This window comes from Dromaius novaehollandiae, chromosome 4 (genome assembly GCF_036370855.1).
Source record: "Dromaius novaehollandiae isolate bDroNov1 chromosome 4, bDroNov1.hap1, whole genome shotgun sequence".
Lineage (NCBI taxonomy): Eukaryota > Metazoa > Chordata > Aves > Casuariiformes > Dromaiidae > Dromaius > Dromaius novaehollandiae.
Genome location: NC_088101.1, coordinates 2,728,374 through 2,747,123, shown reverse-complemented (window position 1 = coordinate 2,747,123; position 18,750 = coordinate 2,728,374). Strand labels below are relative to the sequence as shown.

Sequence of the window (18,750 nt, the reverse complement as noted above, 5' to 3'; positions counted from 1 at the left end):
GCATCAAGGCATTGGGGCTGGGTGGGTGAAAATGTCAGGTGAGTCACGAGGCCCTTTTTGGACATGTGTCTTGGTGGATGTCCACCTACCATGTCCCATGGGCCCATTCAATTAGCACGCCCATGTGGGCCAGCTTGAGCTGCTGGGATGCTCATGATTGCTAAAGCCACGTAAGGGTGGAGGGTGGTGGTGGGGTCTCCTCAAAAGAGCGCTCAATCAGTGCATCAACCTCAACGCATAACCTGTGTGCAATCAATACAAAGGCAGTGGACAAGAGTCATCATTTTTATTAGGACTCGGTGGGTTTTTCCTCATCTTTACAACAGTCACTGTTGGTTACCAGGGGTCAGACTCTTTGAGGTTGAAGTAAGAGACATTGAACAGGTTGTAAATGCCTCAAAAGAGTAACTCTTCTAGACATAATGGCAAAGGTTTAAGGTGCAGTATGATAGGATTGTCCAAGGAGAGAAACAAATAGTGAGGGCTCTAATGAAAAAAAAAACAGGGAATTTCTGCTTTCCTGTGACCTAGTGCTTCCACTGACAGCCCCTGTGTTTAATAAATAAATAAATAAGCTTGGCAATGGTGGTTTTTAGGATTTAATGGCAATGGTTTCCCCACCGAGATGGATGAAAGAGGAGGTATTCAAGTAGTCAGGAGGAAAATGTGATCCCTGCAGTTCACGTCAGCCCACTGCAGGCGAATTACCACTCCAGATGCCAAAAGCTCTGAGTGCTTTGAGGCAGTTTCCACTTTGTGTTGATTACCCACTGTCCTTTCCCCACAAGTATAGGGGTTTTGCCCCAAATATTATGCTTAATATGTGCAAAAGGTTTCTCTGTACCTACTGTATCTAGAAACGGTTGTTTTATGTCATGTTATTTTGCTTTGTAATGGCACTCACGTTAGCCCTGATTCATTCCAAAATGCCAGACCAAAGAGATACTTTTATGTCTAGAAAAAGTTATTCTAGGTCATTTTTACATGTCTTTCTTTTCTTTTCTTTTCTTTTTTAATCTGGTATGTGATTTCCCTCTGCTATATGAATCCATATAGGGGGTGAGTATGCCATACACATCTAGTTCCTCTCTTTTTCTCTCCCACACACAGCTATATGGATATGGGAACTCATGCTGGCTCATCCGCATCCACGCAGGCATGCGGAGGGCTTACAAATGTGTTGTCTTCCTTGCACACGCATTTGCACGCACACAAGGGGCAGGGCTGCACATACAGATGCTGGCTGGCACTAACACAGATGTCTATAAGTGCTTCCATTTACCCAGCCAAACAGTTGGCCGAATACCGTTAACAAGTCTTCAGGGTTTGAGGGCTTTTTTTTTTCCTTTTCTTTTTTAATTAATGCTAAAAGCCCTGGGGGAACCGCACTGATGGGAATGCCTTCCTTCCATCAGTGATTTCTGCCCATCCCACCCCCACATCTGCACCGAACAGCCTAGGTCCTCCCGTGATGTAGCTCCACGGGGTATTTACACCAGCTGAGAACATCGCCCCAGCAAGTCCCTCCTGGTAAAAGAAACGAAAGAGAAATATCTGTTGAGTCCTCTGCTGGATAAGTCAGTCATCGTTTAGATGTCGCTTCCATAGTCCAAAGTGACTGCTGCAGGCTGGCCAAACATCACTGCGGTGAAGCTCGGCTACAAAAACAGTGACGTGAACGTCAACCGTCAAAGCCAACTGAAGGTCCACATCAGGGATTCAGCTATATATATCCCCAACTGAGCTGACAGAGAATCATTATCTTCAGGATACTAAGGCTCATTTTTCCAAAAAATATCTCTATTTACATATTACAATAAAATCTGAGGGGCTTTCCCCCAGAAGCTTTTTCCAAGAGAAGTTGTTGTTAGACGTGTGTGCTATTTTCTATTTACAAGTGACAGTTTTGTTCTAAAGTATTCTGGTGGCAAGTTCAGCTTGTTTTGGAATAAGGGATCTTTCTTAGTCCCTTTCTTCCTTCCATTATTAACAGAAAGGCCTGTATTTACAATAGTGACCCGGATGTGGCAGTGTCTCCTTTACACAACCTGGTTTGAAAGTCTTTTAACAGAGTTATGAGTTCAGGAAGGGGTTGGAGCACACTCAGACATCTTGAAGTGCTTGTGAGTTGCAAAGCCAACATTTGGAGCAGATGAAAATCACTCATAAGGTTAAAGAGTGTAGTCCATTATGCTCATCTTAAAAAAAAAAAAAAAAGGAAGCAACCAACAAACCAACTTCCCAGAGAGCTGTCCTACTTCTGGGCTCTGCGGTGGGGCAGTGTGGAGTAGAGGGCCTCTCTAGAAGTAATTCTCAGCCGAGCTGTCTACTCTGTGGGGAACCGAGGATTGTCAGGTGTTTCGGTGACACAAGTTTTTTAGGCCTTTTGGCCTGTCCCATTGCATGATCCCACTGAGAGATGGGTAAACCGAGGCACAGGGAAGCTAACTCGGAGTGAATATGCAGGCGAGCCAGGTGCAGTCTCCTAGGAGTGCCGGGTGCTTCCTTCCGCGCACTAGATGACACTGTCTTCCATCGTAACCCTTCGAAAGACTGGCTCCTGCTTGGGTGCTCTTCCGCTTTCTGCAAAAAACAAGGGAAGATCAAGTAAACCCCAAAGACAGCACTTCACTTCGCCTCCCACATCTTGCAGAAACAGTCAGATGTGAGAGCTGAATGAGAACTTTCTTACAGCGGCCAACGCATACTTTATGGGCATTTCAAATCAAACAAAGCACTAGATGTCTATGTTTGCCTTGAAAGCGAAGACCAGCTGAGAGTAGGTGAAATAATGTCTATGAGAAAGCAACCCATCAACAACCTCCTCCCACCCATTTAGTTGGACGTAATTTTCTGTGCCCTCATGAGCCATCTGTGGTGTGAGGACTAATGACAGTGGCCACTGATGCCTGTCGCTCTAAGGGTGAAAGCCTGTGCAGCAATCCACTTCGCTATGAGCTCCTACAGGTTAGTCCCAGTTGAGCAAGGAGAGCCAAGAGTCGAGCGCCACCCATTGGCATATATCGGCCCACTCCGGAAGTGCCTCCACCCTTCAGAGGAGGGTTTTGGGATATGGTCAGACAAGACACTGCTCAGGCTGTAATTCAGGTTAACTCTGTAGGGAAGGTAAGTCCCAAGTCCTCTGTGTAGGCCTGTTCAAGGTCTGCGCACTTCGACCCCTCACTGGGGGACTTCAGAGGTGGTTAGATACTCACTCTAGGTTGTATTTTGCCCCAAGTCCCTAGTGATTTAGATCATTTCCAGCCACTTTTTGCTCTGACAGTCCCAAGTACAAGTGCTTCAAGCAGGCGCAATAACCCCCATCAGGTGTAGCTATATCCCCTACTGCTCTTGAAAACCGCTTTATTTTTCTTCATGAAGACATGACTTTAGTGCCTACTCTCATGGAACACATCCTGTTGGACTAAGAAACTCTTCCTGGTGCAGCACTTACTAGTCTAATCAAATGCAGTTCCTCTTTGAGCAAACTGCATTTTTGTGATTTTTTTTTAACCTTTTAATAAATAGTCAGTATAAATCACTGCAGAGTAAACAGATTTGTTTTGATATCATATATTATCTGAAGGGTACTTCACAGACTTTCTTTGAGTGCTCTACTTGACAGCTGTTTCTATAATAATTGCAACCCTGAGAGGAAAATGCTTCCTTTTATGCATATGGGTTGGGAATGGGGAATCAGGTGGTATTGCAGGTAAAATGAATGCATGCAGGTTTTTTCACAAATAATATGCAAGGAGAGATTAAGATAGGCTAAAAAGGTTCAAGAAGAATTAGATGTGTCCGGAGGCCATTTTTAAAGTGTAAATCATTTAACTCCATCTCCTACAGCATACATTCGGAATAAAGCAAGGAGGAATCTCAAGCGCGAGTTGCCGTGGACATTGCCACATAATCCGCAATCTTGCTCAAGTGATTTTTTTTTTTTTTTTTATCCTGGCTTAGCCTCAGTGATTAGCTCCTGATTAATGCTAATGTGAGCAACCCTTGGCAGCAAAGCAAGAGAAAAGTGACCTCTGCAGAGCAGATGACAACCCAGAGATGCTAGTGATCCTGCTCCCTGCATTTTTTTTTTCCTGCAAAATACAGGGGAAAAGGGTTGAGGAAAGCCTCTGTGCTCTGGGACCCAGCAGTAGTGGGAAGTGGATTTGTGGGTGCTGCTGCAGGAGCTGCTGAGGGCTACGGTCCTCCTGTGTTGGCTGGGTTTTCCTGCTGCTGCAAAACAGCGGTGGGCAGAAAGGAAAAACGTTGCCTCCACATATTCATCTGGAGGGAAAGAGCTAAGGAAGCTAAGAGGGTTGGAGAGAAAAAACTTTTTTTTTTTTCTGGTGGTTCTGGTGGTGGCTTTCTGAAGAGGAGGGAATCTCTTCTTTCTATTGCTCCTCATCTCCTCTTTTTTTCAACCTGGCATGCATTTTTCTCATTTAGCTTCCCCCGCCACCAGCTCAGCAGGCTGCTTTGCGTATATTATGGCACAAGGCTCGTCAAAGCTAGCTATGGCTCTGTGAACTGCCAGCAGCTAAAAATGCCCGGGCACACAGTGTACCTTGGTGGGGTGGGGGTGGGGGGGGAGTCTCTCCTATTTAATATGGAGCACACTTTCTGGCTGATAGCAACAGCCATTCAGTCATTTAAGCAATGAGTCCTTTTATGTATACGTATAATCTGTAGGAAAAATGTATGCATTGGGCCAGCCTTGTGGCTTTATATAATTTCGAGTAAAACTGCATTGCTAATCATGATAAGGAAACAACATGGCTGCCACACTTTTATCTTCTGGGGAACATGATTTTGCTCAAGACCACTCCTGGCCCCACTGGCTTTTTCAGATACACTTGCTTTAAGCTTTACAAAGCTAACTACTTAAACAAGCACTTGCACTGCAAATAGAGCACTGGCCCTAAAAACCAAGGCCAGTTTAGTCTCAGTAGATTCCCTGAGACCTGAAGGGGTGCCATTGCTCCTTATCCAAGCTTGACAGATGATTAAAAAGGATGGACACGCATGGTGGGAAACCCCCCATAGAAAAACCTCCCTATAGTGCTAGTGTGGGAAAGATTGACTTTGAAAGCTGAGGTTTTTGCTTAGCGAGATGAGATTTCAAAGGAAAGAGGTAAAGCACATTGAAAAAAAAATTAATACTTCCAGGAAACTGGATGTTTCAGGTTTTCATAGCAAAGTGGTAGCAGGCATGCAGCCAAAGGTACTGGCTACTGTTAATGCTGTGGCAGTAGGAAAAAAAAAATTTCCTTTAACACATGGGCGCTCCATGTTACTAAACACAGAACTCCTTCCTTCTGCAGGTGAGAACAGGGTTCATGACACTCAGCATCCCCTTGAAAGGGCCCTTCTGTTCGTCTGTTCGTGCCTTTTTATTTGGAGCCCATTTAATTTCAGGATAGGTATCAGGAAATCAGAAGCGAGGGTTCTTAGAGAGCTACTTGAACATCCTGTTGAGTTACTGGTGCTGAACTGAATTATTAATTGAGCTGAAAATACCCCTCTTAGGCAAGTTAAGGGGATGTCCTCGAGCCTTTTGGAGTAATAGGTTTAATTTTTATCCCTGAGCAGTTAGCACAATTAGCAGTGCAGTCACTTTGAAACTCTTTAGAGCAACAGAAGACAAAGATAATATGCAGTACGGGAAGAAAGGGAAATTGCCAGCGTTAAATGATTCATTTGCAGGAGAGACTATTATATCATCCACTGACTTTCTGGATGTGGCAGAAATGTCACCCAGCTCCAGCAAGGTGGAAAAAGCAAGTAGGAGAAACCTGCCTTGTGGCAAACCATAAAGTGTGTGTGTGTGGGTGTGGGGGTGTGGGTGTGGGTGTGTTTTAAGAGAGGATGCGCAGAAGCCCTGAGAGGCACCTGGTTATATTTAGTACCTGTATATCTGTACATTTTTGCTATCAGTCAGAGCCCAGTGCAACACCAGTGGCTCCCAATGAGACTGGCATCTACACAAGCTAATAGCAAAGCTGGGTAATAACACAGGGTGAGAAATGCCAGGGCTTGTCTGGCAAAATGAAGTTGGGAGCAATAAATCATGATGCGGCATGAATTTTGGATCTTACCTGGGCTAACAAGCTTAATGGAGAAAGGAAATACACTTGGCATCTCCATCCACTTCGGATGGCAGTAGATTCACTGTCTGCATGTTCCTACTAGTTTAGAAAGCTAGCGATGAGCAGCCCAGTGCCTAAACTGTAAGCTCTGCAGTGCACTGGCCCCAGCGTGGATGGAGGGGACAGACGCATTGGACGCCCCGCTGCGGAGTGGGGACTTGGCTAGGGAGACCAAAGCAAGAGGTAAGGTGTGCTGCAGCGACTGTGCTAGTGCTGCCATCAAGCCACATCGATTGCAATTGGCATGGACCATACTGGTGCTCAACAAGGGGCCCATCACCCTGTCGAGGGGCAAAAGCAGTGATTCCCTCCTCCAGGCTGCCCATCACACTCCTGCTAATCTCCTATGGCCACATGCTTTTCTCCAGCTGACTATGGAAGGCGCCTGAAAAAAATGGCTTTGGCCCATTTCAGCCAAAGGACAAAGCGCTGCCAGAAGTATCCACAGTTAAGCGGCTTTTCCTTCTAATCCTGCTCCACTGCAAAGTCCATTTTCCCACCCTCCCACTCTTCCACCTATTGTAGCTTTTGTGCAAGCAAGTTTTAGCAGCTGCCAGCAATGATGTGCTTCCGCTTCCTAAGCGGCATGTCCAGCCTTCCTGTTTATCTCCTACAAACTCGGCCCAGCTGATTGATATGTTGTCCACTTTGCTTTCAATGCTCATCCACAAAAGCATCCATCAGTGGAGGTAATGAAGGCCTGCAATCACCGAAAGGCAAGGCCTTCGCCCTAAGTGGAGCACTAGGTCTTCAGAGCAGGTTTCTATTGCATTTGGAGGCAGGCATTCAGATTCCCTGCCACGAAGCCCCAAATTCAATTCTGCACTAGATGCCTCACAGGTAAGTGGAAGGAGACAGGCTGAAAACAGTTTTATTATAGCCATAATTTACCCATACAGCATCCTGCTGCTGGAAATAACCTTTCCAAAGTCGTAACATAACATGCAGTCGATTACGACTGGCATTCTTAGATACTGGGTCATCTGTACGTGTAAAGTTCAGAGTAATGCTCCTTCACTTTTCTGAAGCCACGGGCCTACGTATAATGCACTGCCCCCTGCAGACGCGGAGAGCTGATATGAACAACAGCATGTACGGCATCACGGAGAAGCCAGAAATATTCTATGCTTTAAGGCCAAAAAAAGAAAAAAAAAACACCAAAAAAAAGGGGAAAAAAAGGGATAACAAAGCTGTAGGTTCTCACTGTTTTCACTCTTGTCCCCCGCATGGGACTATTTGCCTGCAAAAGCAGAAGCAGATGGTTCTTGTCTTTGGGCATACTACTTCTTTGAAGGGACTTGGATTTCAGGCTCGAGCTACTGTGAATCAGTGATTTTAAAGGCCATATTCCCATATATACCAACTGAGGAGGTTTTTGCAGATATGTTTGTGAGTTTTAAGCTGTGGTTTTGGGTTTTAAGCAGCGCTGTCACAACATCAAACATTTGCTTCCAGCACATAATAAATGCACTGTTTCACTGCTCTGTGTTTGCTGATATTTTTTTATTGAGGTTTTAGCTTGGGTTTTAACATGTGATTGTACAGAGCATTTAAGGAGTAGAAATATAAGAAAAGAATACACATGGAGGAAGAGGAAATCAAAAAGACAGCAAGTAGGAAACTGTTGGTTATTTTGTTGGCATTTTGCTGGGTAAGAATATCACCATTTGGCTGTTGTACAGCATATGGTAAACAGTAGGCACCTGAAAATAGCTCTTCTCATTGGGAAAAGGGAGATTTCCAAATTCTGGCTATGTTGGCTCATCTCAGATATTTCAGCATGAAACACAACCTCTCTCTTGAGCAGGAAGACGTATTATTTGGTTTATGATCCACGCATTCCCAAGCTTGCCAAAGAGCTCGTAAGCATCTGGAAGTACCTTTTCCTTCCCACCCTCTGCGCCATCCCCAAATTTTGTGCAAACCACCAGCAAAAGGGGCGAGCTCAGCCGGTTCTCACTCATGTGGCTGAGGACACCTCTCCCGGCACAGCAGCTGGGCCGCTATCGCTATTTGGTCATCCCCTTACTTTTCAAAATTTCGTTAGGTGAAAGAGTAAGTGGGAAGTGGGGCATATGCCAACTTTCTGCTGGGGAGAGACTAATATTTCAGCTTCAGAAAAATAAGTCCTGGTCATACTGTGCAGGCACTAGTCCCCTGTGCTTCAGTCAAGCTTTCCCTTGGAGCTAAATGCGTTCATTATGGTTTTACTCTGATCTGCATGCTGGATGCCACAACACAGCACTGAGCAAGGCTCTCCATGGGCACTTGCTGCATTTTTTTCCTTAGTTCTGCCTTGTATATTAGCGAGAACACACGCCAAGGTGGTTGGGATTAAATCATGTTGCGGAAAACAAGGCGGCCCAGATCCAGCTCTGGCTTCAACCACCAACGTGCACAAACTGCTACTACCAAGCCCCCTTGCTGCCTCCCTACCTCCCTGCCAGCCAAAAGCCCTGAAGGAAAAGCCAGGTTCTGCAATCGATAGTGAGCAGCATGGAGTTCATCCGTCGCCGGGCTATAGCACAGCGTGTCTCTGCTAATAACCCTGCTGGAGATGCTCACCAATAATGCAGCTGGCACTGTCGCCTCTCACGGCATTAATCACCGATTGTATCTGCTTTTGGTTTTGTGCCGCAGGATGGGCTGAAGCCTATTATAGAAGAACCTGCGACTACATGACAGTTATATAATGTTCATGAACGCAGACTATTTAAACTCTAAAACATTCATTAAATAAAATTTGCATAGAGTCTTGCTGAATGCAGCAGATAGCTAAAAATAAAGAACTTGTCCCTTCTCTTTTTAAATGGAAGGAGGATATTAGGGGGTGACAGATGACCAAGCCCGGGCTTTTAGGATTTCCCAAGACAATTCTTTAATAAGATTAGCTCTCCTTTTATTCCCGTTGCCTGTGGAAGTCGGCAGGGTATTCTGCTCTTTATAAACTGGATGACCAAGAGTTTGTGTGAGCATGGGGGAGAGGACCCCCCAAAAACACAGCCCTCCCCATCCAACACGACAGCTCTGATTTAAGGTTGTGAAATTACAACTACAGCCAGGAAATGCCACGCAGGTTCCCGTCATGTTACCTAGGGCACCTCTAGCATGCTGTACAGAAGGCATCTTTGCAACATGAGGGCCGTATTATTAAATTCAGATGCCCACAGACCACCTTAATTAACTGCTGCTTTCTGGCCCCCTACTTCGGAGCAGAGTAGCTTGGTGGCTCTCCAAAACTTGCTGGCTGGACTGCACCTGTTGCTGCCTCCACTTCAGTAGCTCTTCCAGCCCAAGCAAGACTTTCCAAAAAAAGCATGCTCGAACATATCCACATAAAAAGGTTCCTCCAAAAGGTGGGCCCTCGCCTTCAGAAAGGGGAATTCTATGCTCGGCTGCTGCTGCTGACATTTTTGTAGGAGCCGGGACATCCTTTTTTCCTCTGTTCTGTGTGTTTTTCATTGGGAATGGGATGCTTTTTGTGGCTGAAAGATGAAGCTTTGGTTTTCTCCTGCTAACACCAAGCCTTTCCATTTTTAAATAAAGCTTTAGAAAGGAAGGAGATCCAGCTGGGACCCTTCAACCCAACCTGTAAAGTTGTGTGCACCCACCAAAGATCCTGATTTAATACCACAGTCGTGACTGCCCCTGCATTAAATCAGCGGGTTCCCCTCCCCCCCCCGCCCCCACACACACTGATTTTTCACCTCTGTCTGCTTTTGCTCAGCATCGAGAACTGCCCCAGAAGTTTTGTAGTTTTCCCTCCCACTCTAGGAAAACTTTAGGCTCGAAGGACTTAACTTTGAGTTGAATTTCTGCAATTTCTGCATGTAGTCTGCACAGAAGCCAGTACTGCATTGCAAGTCACGTATAAACTGATCAACAAGCAGAAGCGTTCAACATGCCCATACTCAACTGACACAACAACAGCCTGTTTTTAAGGGGAAAAATGACAAAAATAATTCCCTTCCCGCTTCTTCCCCTTTTCGTCCCCCCCCAACCTAAATGACGGTCTTAAAACATTTTTGGATTAATGTAATTAATAATATTTATTTCCCCTCTGTTTTATGATTCAGCCTTTTCCAAATCTGTAAGCAGCCCCATCAGTGAAATCCTGTGGTGCGAGATCAGCATGGAGATGGAAATAATCAGTTTGAAAATAAACAGCATTTTTTTGCAATCAGAGCACTCATAGACATGGTAGGCTGGAAGAGAGAAGCTCGAGTGAAAAGTGATGCTCAAAGAAGAGGTAAACAAGCACATTTGCTGAGAAACCAGAAATCCATGGGCAGAGGAATAGAAAAGGCTAGGAGAGAACAACCACTTGGACTAAAGGAGGTCACAGATTTTCGGTAGGACAGTTATTCCACAGCAAATCCGCCACCAGTTTGGTCTTGCAGAGGTTCAGGCATGCGGGTAAATGCTGTGTGGCTCACCCACTTCCCATTTTGCTATGAAAATATTTGTTATGGGGGATCTCACCCTCTGCATGGGTTTAACTCCATCATATCCCTGGAAAAAACATTTGAGGCAACTCATACAGTAGCAGGCTTTTTACTTTCTCCACAACATAGTTCCTCCAAGTACTTGAAGGCATTGGCAGCCTCCATTTGACTAATGCGCTAAGAGGTATGGTCATGGGGGATCTGAAACCGCTACTTTGCACATATCTACTGGGCGCCACTCATCTCACTCACAGCCAACACTAAAAATAAATACACTGAACTGGGAGGCAGCAAGTTAAGGGCATCAGAGGAGCAGTCTCAAGATGGAGACCACAACCAGGACAGATGGACGGCCCCGCACTACGGGGCCAAAGGCTTCCTCGAGGAAGGTACTGACATGAAACGTTTCCTTGCCCTGGGCTCAAATCCCATGCCGGCTCGGGGTGCAGCCACAGCCACTGCTTGGGCAGAAATCAGGTTTCCTCCAAAACATATTTCAGGCTGAACTCCTGGCTACAGAAACCGTTTGGGCAACTTGAACCACAGGCTCTGCCACCGAAACCATCGCCCTTCATGTGTTTTCGCCCTTCTCACCCCCTTAAAAGCTCCTGTTGCTCACATTGCTTCTCATGAGTGGCCCTGTGGCCTCCAGGGACAACTCCGCACAAAGCTGGACCCACAACACCAAACTGCTCACCTGGTGCGTTTAATCTCCAGCACTGGGAAAACATTTTCTAATACAGGCATCACCTGCCCGCTCAAAGCCCGTTGCCTTTTACTGAGCTTGGTGGGAGTTTTGCCCCCACGTTACAGAAAGGCAGGATCAGACTTGCAAAGGCCAAGGCTTGGGGGACTTTGGGCAAAATTCACATCTATGTTGTTTGGACACTGGGTATCGAGTCTGGAAGTGGCTATTTTTTGCTGTCAATCTCTTCTATTTCATTGACTTCTTTTCTATATTAAGCCTGCAGGAAAGTTACCTCCTGGCTCACTGGGACTTTGGAGGGTGGGTCAGAGGGCAATATAGCTTGGCCAGCCAGAGAAAGGAGATGTGCCAGCGCTGGCAGGGGATCAGCAACCGTCTTCACAGCAGTGGCTCAGGAAGGACTACGAGGTTTCTAGGGCAAAGAGGCTGCCACAGACAAGGACTCCTTAGGCTTTTTGGATGCCCCCAGCAAGAAAATAAAGAGACAGCAAACAACGACCGAGGAGGCCTAATGGGGACTTCTTTTACTCTTTGACATGCTACCAGCAGCTTTTTAATCTCAGAAGAACCAAAGTAAGAAAAAAAGAAATGGTTACAATGACAAAAAGATACGACACAGGAAATATTCCGCTTGAATCATCCGCGTGTCATAGGCTAGTTCATACGGTAGGCACAAAACAGACCTAGAACAACCTGCAAATCAAGGTCCATCACCGTTGTTCTCGCTCCTAAACGAGCACAGCTAACCTGATATTCCTAGTCAGCCGTAGCTGCATTAATGGTCGTGCTTAAATTGCTCAGCTCAGCCTCCTTTCTTTGGCATTGCTCACCCATGCCTTGAAGGAGTGGAAACTTGTCCTGAAGACAGTAATGGAGAGGAACAGAGAGAGATATCCATGGTACAGTACATACATAATCTTCTAAATTGTGATCAGTTGTTTATTGGTTGGCAAACAAGCTTCACTTTTACAACAAATATTAGTAAATGAGGTCATTCGACTTTGCGACCGTACAAAATGGATCATAAATTAAAAAAGAAAAAAAAAAGAAATTATAATCCGTGCTGCTGTTTTACCTCCGGAAAGCCTATGTTACTTAAAATCCTGTCAAATAAATAAATTTCCTGTTAGGAAAATAACGAACAGAAGACTACTTTTTTTTTCCTCCTTAATCACTGCAAAATTTTTCTTTTTTTTTTTTAAGAACACTACAAGTCAACCCATTTTCTTCTTAACCACGGCAGCACAAGTGCCTAACCCGGGGACTGGACCAAGCCGTGAAGGCCCTGCAGCCCTCCAGGGATTTTGCAGGGGCATATGCCGAAGCCCCACTATGACTACAGGAGAGACCTCACGGCTTCTTGATGCGGCCCACTGGCTTGGGCGAGGGAACCCTCACAAAAGCAGCTTTTCACAGCATCGTGACCATGACCACTCGGGCGCTGTAAACACAAAGCTTGCCCCTGCTCTAGTCTGCAAAGGTCTGGGTGGCAACATACCCGCTGGAGGAAGAGATGCGGCGAGGAGATAAAAGACTCCGCGAAAATAAGCTGTGATTGCATTGCTAAAAACAGTCCTTAGAAAGTGATGGTCCTTTTTTTGTGTTTTTTTTTTTGCCCATTGAGACTTTTTACCAGGATGGGAGGAAGAGGGAGGGCAGAGGAAGAGGCAAACAAAAAAATAAAATAAAATGAAAAAGGAGTTACGAAAAACCTTGCCCCTACTGGTAGACAAACTTACAAGACCAGCACAACAGAAAAAGTTCTTTTTTTTTTTTTTTTTTTTCCACTACATTAACAGGGACGCAAGTTCTGGAGGAACAGAAAGCAGACTATATGTGCAATGCTAGTATCTGTACATTACATAGAAACTGTTCGGCTTTTTTTTTTTCTTTCCTTTTTCTGCCATTAGTTTTTATCAGTTAATACAGCAAAACATAAAATATGTGGTCAGCATATAATCCTAGGATTCCCTTCTGGCTCACGAGATATTCGCTTCGCTTGCTGCCCCTGCCATGCTGTTCATGGCCCCAACCCGCTGCGCGACCCGCATTTGCCAGGAACAGGCTTGGCTCCCACCTCCGTGCGCCATCGCCGCGAGTTTCAACCGCACGGTTTTTGGCCTTTTTTTTTTTTTTTTTTTAATCAGGTCCTTGGTATTAAGAGCAACACAGCATCAAGGATTTTTTTCTTTTTCTTTTTTTTTTTTTTTAAACAAACACAGCGTAACTTGAGAAGGCCGCGAAGTGTGCCGTTATCTGTCATAGCGCTTTCATTAACATAATGAAGTCTGTCTGAAGGGAGGGAGGGCCGGGTGGGGGGAAAGAGGGGTCGGGTGGGGAGGGATATCAGCAGTTACTCGTCTCTCCGGGCTGGCCTAAAAATTCCAGTAAAAAAAGTCCGAGAGTTTTGCTTGTTTGGGAACAGCATGAAGATTGAGGAGCGCACGCGCTACTACCACTGCTCGCCTCAACTCAGAACAGTAAACCGAGTACTACGGAGGGGCTTTCTGCTGGCCGCATCTGCCGCTTCGTCCTCTATAGGCTAGTGACCAAGTGAGCGGGTCCTTTCACAGGGCCGTCCGGGGGAGTCCCATCTTTGCTCGGTGGGACTATAAAACCGTCGCTGCTGCCTCGCCCGAGCTGGTAGTACGTGTGGAGCTGATGGACGTGGTTCCTGGAGCCCAGGTTTGGCATGCTTTTGTAGTAAACATCATCAGCGTCACCACTTTTGGCTGCCGGTGGATCGGTCTGGGTGCTGGCAGTGACGCTTTCTGTCACAGGCATGCCGGCCAGGGCGGGCATACTGGTGTACAGAGAATCCCTGTTGGGCGACTGGAGGTCGTCCGTGTGCTCGTTGGTCAGCAAGGGGAAAAAGCTCTCGCTGTTGTCCTGTGGGATGCGCCGCCGGGCATAGATGTGGGGCTGATGGTTCTCTGCTGCGTACACCCGGGGTGGCAGCAGTGGGGCGTCCGACTCCTCATGGATGAGCTCCAGGCCCAGGCTCTCCTCGTGGGTGAAGGAGGTGGCGTCGTCCAGCACAATGGCGTCATCCTCGCCGCCAACGCTGTTGACGAGCTTGTTCATCAGGTTGCGGCTCTGCTCGCTGGAGCGCTCGTGGTTATTCAGGTAGGAGGGGATGTAGTTGGAGGTGAGTTCCTTCAGGATCTTCTTCTCGAGGGCGTTCTCAGTGTGGTTGTACCCGCGGTCGATTATTTGCACGCAGTTGCTCAGGTACTCGCCGCTGGCGATGCTGTAGCTGTTGCCGTGACTACCATTCAGTGGTAGAGTATCCGTGACACTTGTATCCCTGGCATTGTTCAGAAGCCCCTCTGAAAAACATTACACAAGAGAGGGTGACTTGTACACACGGGACACTCACGCGGCACTGGCATGCTCAAAACCCCCTGCCTGGGCTGCTGCCTGGCGGTGAGATTGGGCGGCAGCTCTTATTTGGGAACAAGCGCTCCAGCTAATGGGGTTAATGCCATCCCAATGGGAAAAATGGAAACTGTCAGCAAGCACTGCGCTTGGCGTGGCGGTGGCTGGCGAGAAGGAGTAACAGCTCCTCGCACTGGCTTCCTCTTGCTATTGTTGCTTCCAAAGGCTCGTGGCATTTGCGCTATATATTCCTTGGGGAGCTGCAAGGGAGCCTGAGCTGGTCCAAATTGTCCTACCTGTAGTCCCAGGATTCGGACAATACACCCCAGCTGAGGACAAGCCTTCGCCAAGTGGATTAATCGCTCCCATCGCTGCATCTGGGGATGCATCCTTATTCGTTTGGAAGGGGAAAACCAAATCCACTCGCCCTTCGGCTTTGGAGCCCACCAGAGGACGGGCGTAAGCTCCAAGGGAAAGATTTGGGGATTGGCTCTTGTATCTTTGTAAGAGAGACAGCAGCACAAGGTGCCTTTTTGGAGCTACGCTCAATGCCACACCTCTGCTGGCACGAGGGCATGGCCAGAAGTATTTGCTCGATTCCGGCCAGAGGGGAATTTTGTCATACAGCCAATGCTGGAGATTGCTGATACGGGGTGGCGTGGCTTTCCTAAAGCCTTTAAAAATAGCTTCCACTTCACTTTGGGCATTAAAGCACATGGTTCAATGGAAGATACAGCAAGTACCGTAAGTGTGATGGTAGGGCAGACCCTGGGGACGTGCGGGGAGTGGCAGAGGCTCACTTCCCAGCTTGCTCACTTCCCACCTCGCCTGCTCCTTTGGCAAATGCAGCCCCCTGGCTCGCACAAGGAATATATACACATACAGCCACAGAAATGAGACCTTTGGATTTTAGCAACAAATTGGCCTGGCTGTTACACTTTAACTAGCTGCATACTCGCATTTCCATAGGCGTATTGACATGGTCAGCATCAGCCTGGGGCTTGATTCTTTACTCACTCACAAGATCACGGAGAAATGCTTTGAAAGCAATGCAGCACGAGTGTGTGAGTGAGAAGAAAATCAGGCCTCGGGAAGGTTAAACCACCATGCTTGGTTTTGTTTTTTTTGTTTTTTGGGTTTTTTTTGGATTACTGGCCTCCTAAGAATGAGCACAAACATGAGAATGCATGAAATTCTCCAATTTTCAGCTAAGGACTTCTGGCACTCCTCTAAAGTTGCAAACAGCCCCATGCAGGCAGCGCTGGCATTGAGGAGCCCTTAGCTGACAATTTAAGATTGACGGTCACTTTTATCAGTGGAGAAAATGCTTGGTACGTTGCTAGTGCACCCTCTGAAAATACAGGATTTGGTCTATATCTGCGACGCATGCTTGCAGTGCGCCAGCGCGTGGGATGCACTGCTGCCGACTTTGGTCTCTTTTTGAGCACAACGCCCTGAAAACGTCTCCCATGTTTTGCATTTTGGATGCTTAGGAGGCATTTGCGGCATCGTGGGTTTCCAAACAAGCAAGGAAGCCTTGTGTAACGCCAAATAGCCATCACAGACATAGAGCAAAGCTGTTTATTTTCATGTTGGAAGGTCTCCAGAAGAGCCACAATATTTGGGGCGAAATGAAAAGTGAGTTTTTTCAGAGGGCTGGATGCAATGAGTGATGGGTACAACAGGGTCTGTCTTATGACCATGTTGAGTAACATGCATCAGGGCGCTGAGCGCTATTTCTGCCGCCAATGCATAGAAAAGGAGGCTGGTAGGTACTTTGAAAAAAAAAAAAAAGATGCACTGCACTTGAAAACAGAGTGGTTTCAGTAATGAAATACGCCATATAAAAATGCTATGACCTTGCAAATAAAAAAGCTAACTTTAAAAACGATTTAAACTCATACATACAGTTATATGAGAAACTACTTTGGGAAAACGATACCACAAAAATGAGAAATAAACAAAGAAAGCATCATCTAATCTTATCTATATATATGTACACATACATATATATACACACACACACGCATACACGTATATATACACATGTATATTCATATGCTTCTTATTCTTTGGATTTCAAAACTGTGAGATGAATTTCCTTTATTAACTACATCATCTATATGTGATGCAATAAAAGTGAACTAAAAAAAAATTACATTTGATATGCAATGTTTAGCTTTACTCCCATACTTGTCTCTCTGTAGGGCTCTAAACGACAGCATGAAGAAAAGGAAAGAAAAAACAACAAGTAAGCTTACAGCGACAGTAGGAGAAACATGAGTAAAAAGCAAATTGATGATATGCAGAAAAGAGAGTTAACGGAAATAATTTCCACTGCCCAGAATACATGAATTTGTTACATGGTTTATTTCAGGTTAAGAATATTGACATTTTAGACAGAAAATTATTTTATGCACAATATTAAATAGAAAAATTATTTTATGCACAATATTAAATAGACTACATTTTTATTAAAAAAATCACATTTAAAACTTTTTCCAATGCCATTATAAAATGTTCAGAGTGCAACACAAATCAAGAAAGAAAGCCTGGAAATTTAGAAAAGTCTAGAGCTGGTAATGGTCATGCTTCAAAAGACAGGCACTGTCAGTGTCATTTCCATAGTCTTAAAATGAATGGCTTTACTTACTGTTAGTTATAATAACCCCTGGCAGTTGAAATTGAAATCCATTTCCTTGCTAAAATGTTTGGCCGTCCATCCTTTGCAACAGTGCTTTGTAAGAGTACGCATTTGCTCATCACGGGGCTGCCGGCATTTGCAAACTTTTGCAAAGAAGCCTTGCTTTTCCTTTCTCTCTTTAACCAAGCACATGGAAAACTACATGGGCTTTGCAAACAAAGGTGAGAAAAACAGCAGCTCAAATAATGGCATCTCTAAATGAAGCTATTGAGAAGGAAGGGTTAAAAAAAAAAAAAAAAGAAGAGCCAATGATGAAGATGGAGAGCCATTAACTTTCAACTTCCCACTTCGCATTGGTTTGTGGCGCGCTGTCGTTTAAACAGAGCTGGTTACGTGATTTCCTTCTTCTCTTAAAATTAGCTTTTGCGACAGCAGTTAGGCACTTTGGAGAAACTCGGGTGTCCAAGAGAGCGAGCGAGCGAGCACGCATCCAGGAGCGAGCGCTTGGCTGGGGCAGTGGGGTTTTGCTGGACTGCCGGGCTTCTCACCTACCATAACCTTAGTCCTCTACGCTGTGGCCCGCTGAAGAAACTCACGTCACTGCCAATACGCCGAAGGGTGGTAGATGAAGGTGCAAAAAAATCAGAGCCTTAGTAATGCAGGATGAGTTAGTTGGGTGATGTTAGCTAACATGTCCTCATCGCCTGCCAAGCCCGGGCAAGGCACACCCGGAGATGGGGACAGCGTCTACTTTTACAATGCACTATTATTGCTTTAGTCTGACCGCTGGAGCGGCATCCTTAAATCCCAAAGAACCTGCGAGGCCCTTTAGGACCAATTATTTTTGCTAACCTCAGTTTCCGCAGGGGAATCTCCTGTTATTCACCGTTGGCACAGCAAATCCTCGTTCAGGGACAATAACCGATTTGGAAAGCCATAGCTATACCACATCTAGGGTCGTTAATAACCTTGCGGCCTCCACAAAATAATGAGTCTGATTCTGCTCCCTCTTAAGTCAATGGCAAATCTCCAATGGCTTAAATGGCATCAGGGCTGGTCCCATTTCTTTTAATCTCCAGGGGATGAAGCCAGGGCAGGTTTCTCTGTTATCCACCTGGCCATGTTGCACGGAATAGCTGTTTAAAATCCACACCACTATTTGTGGAACAACATGCTATTCGCTCAGCTAATTCTACCACAATCCGGTGTTAAAAATTAGAAGAATGCAAGATTACTAAAATGCATGTAAAACCTTTTCTTTCGGTCACATTTCAGCCCGAATCACCTTTGTTCAGTTGAGACACACAGACTTCAAAATGAGGACTTATCTTAAGCCAAACGCTGACCCAGCACTACCTGCTGCCACTGGATTGAAAAGCCCCACTGCATTTTTAAGCATATGTTAATTTTAAAAGACAAGGCACCCTATTT

At 45.8% G+C, this 18,750-nt stretch overlaps 1 protein-coding gene across 5 annotated transcripts in view; it reads right to left on the bottom strand.

Annotated features, from left to right (window-relative positions):
- Nucleotides 1-271: 271 nt before the first annotated feature.
- Nucleotides 272-18,750, bottom strand: part of ADGRL3 (adhesion G protein-coupled receptor L3) — a 437,224-nt gene continuing 418,745 nt past the window's right edge. For 2 of the 5 annotated variants that reach the window (XM_064510233.1, XM_064510234.1), the window contains 2 exons: nucleotides 16,869-16,886; nucleotides 11,798-14,626 (listed from right to left, as the gene is read on the bottom strand). In XM_064510233.1, coding sequence (XP_064366303.1) covers nucleotides 13,833-14,626; nucleotides 16,869-16,886 — 812 coding nt within the window. In that variant the 3' untranslated portion in view covers nucleotides 11,798-13,832. Of the gene's footprint in view, nucleotides 2,584-11,797; nucleotides 14,627-16,868; nucleotides 16,887-18,750 lie in introns of those variants that run through there. The other 3 variants (XM_064510236.1, XM_064510237.1, XM_064510238.1) reach the window with 2 other exon arrangements.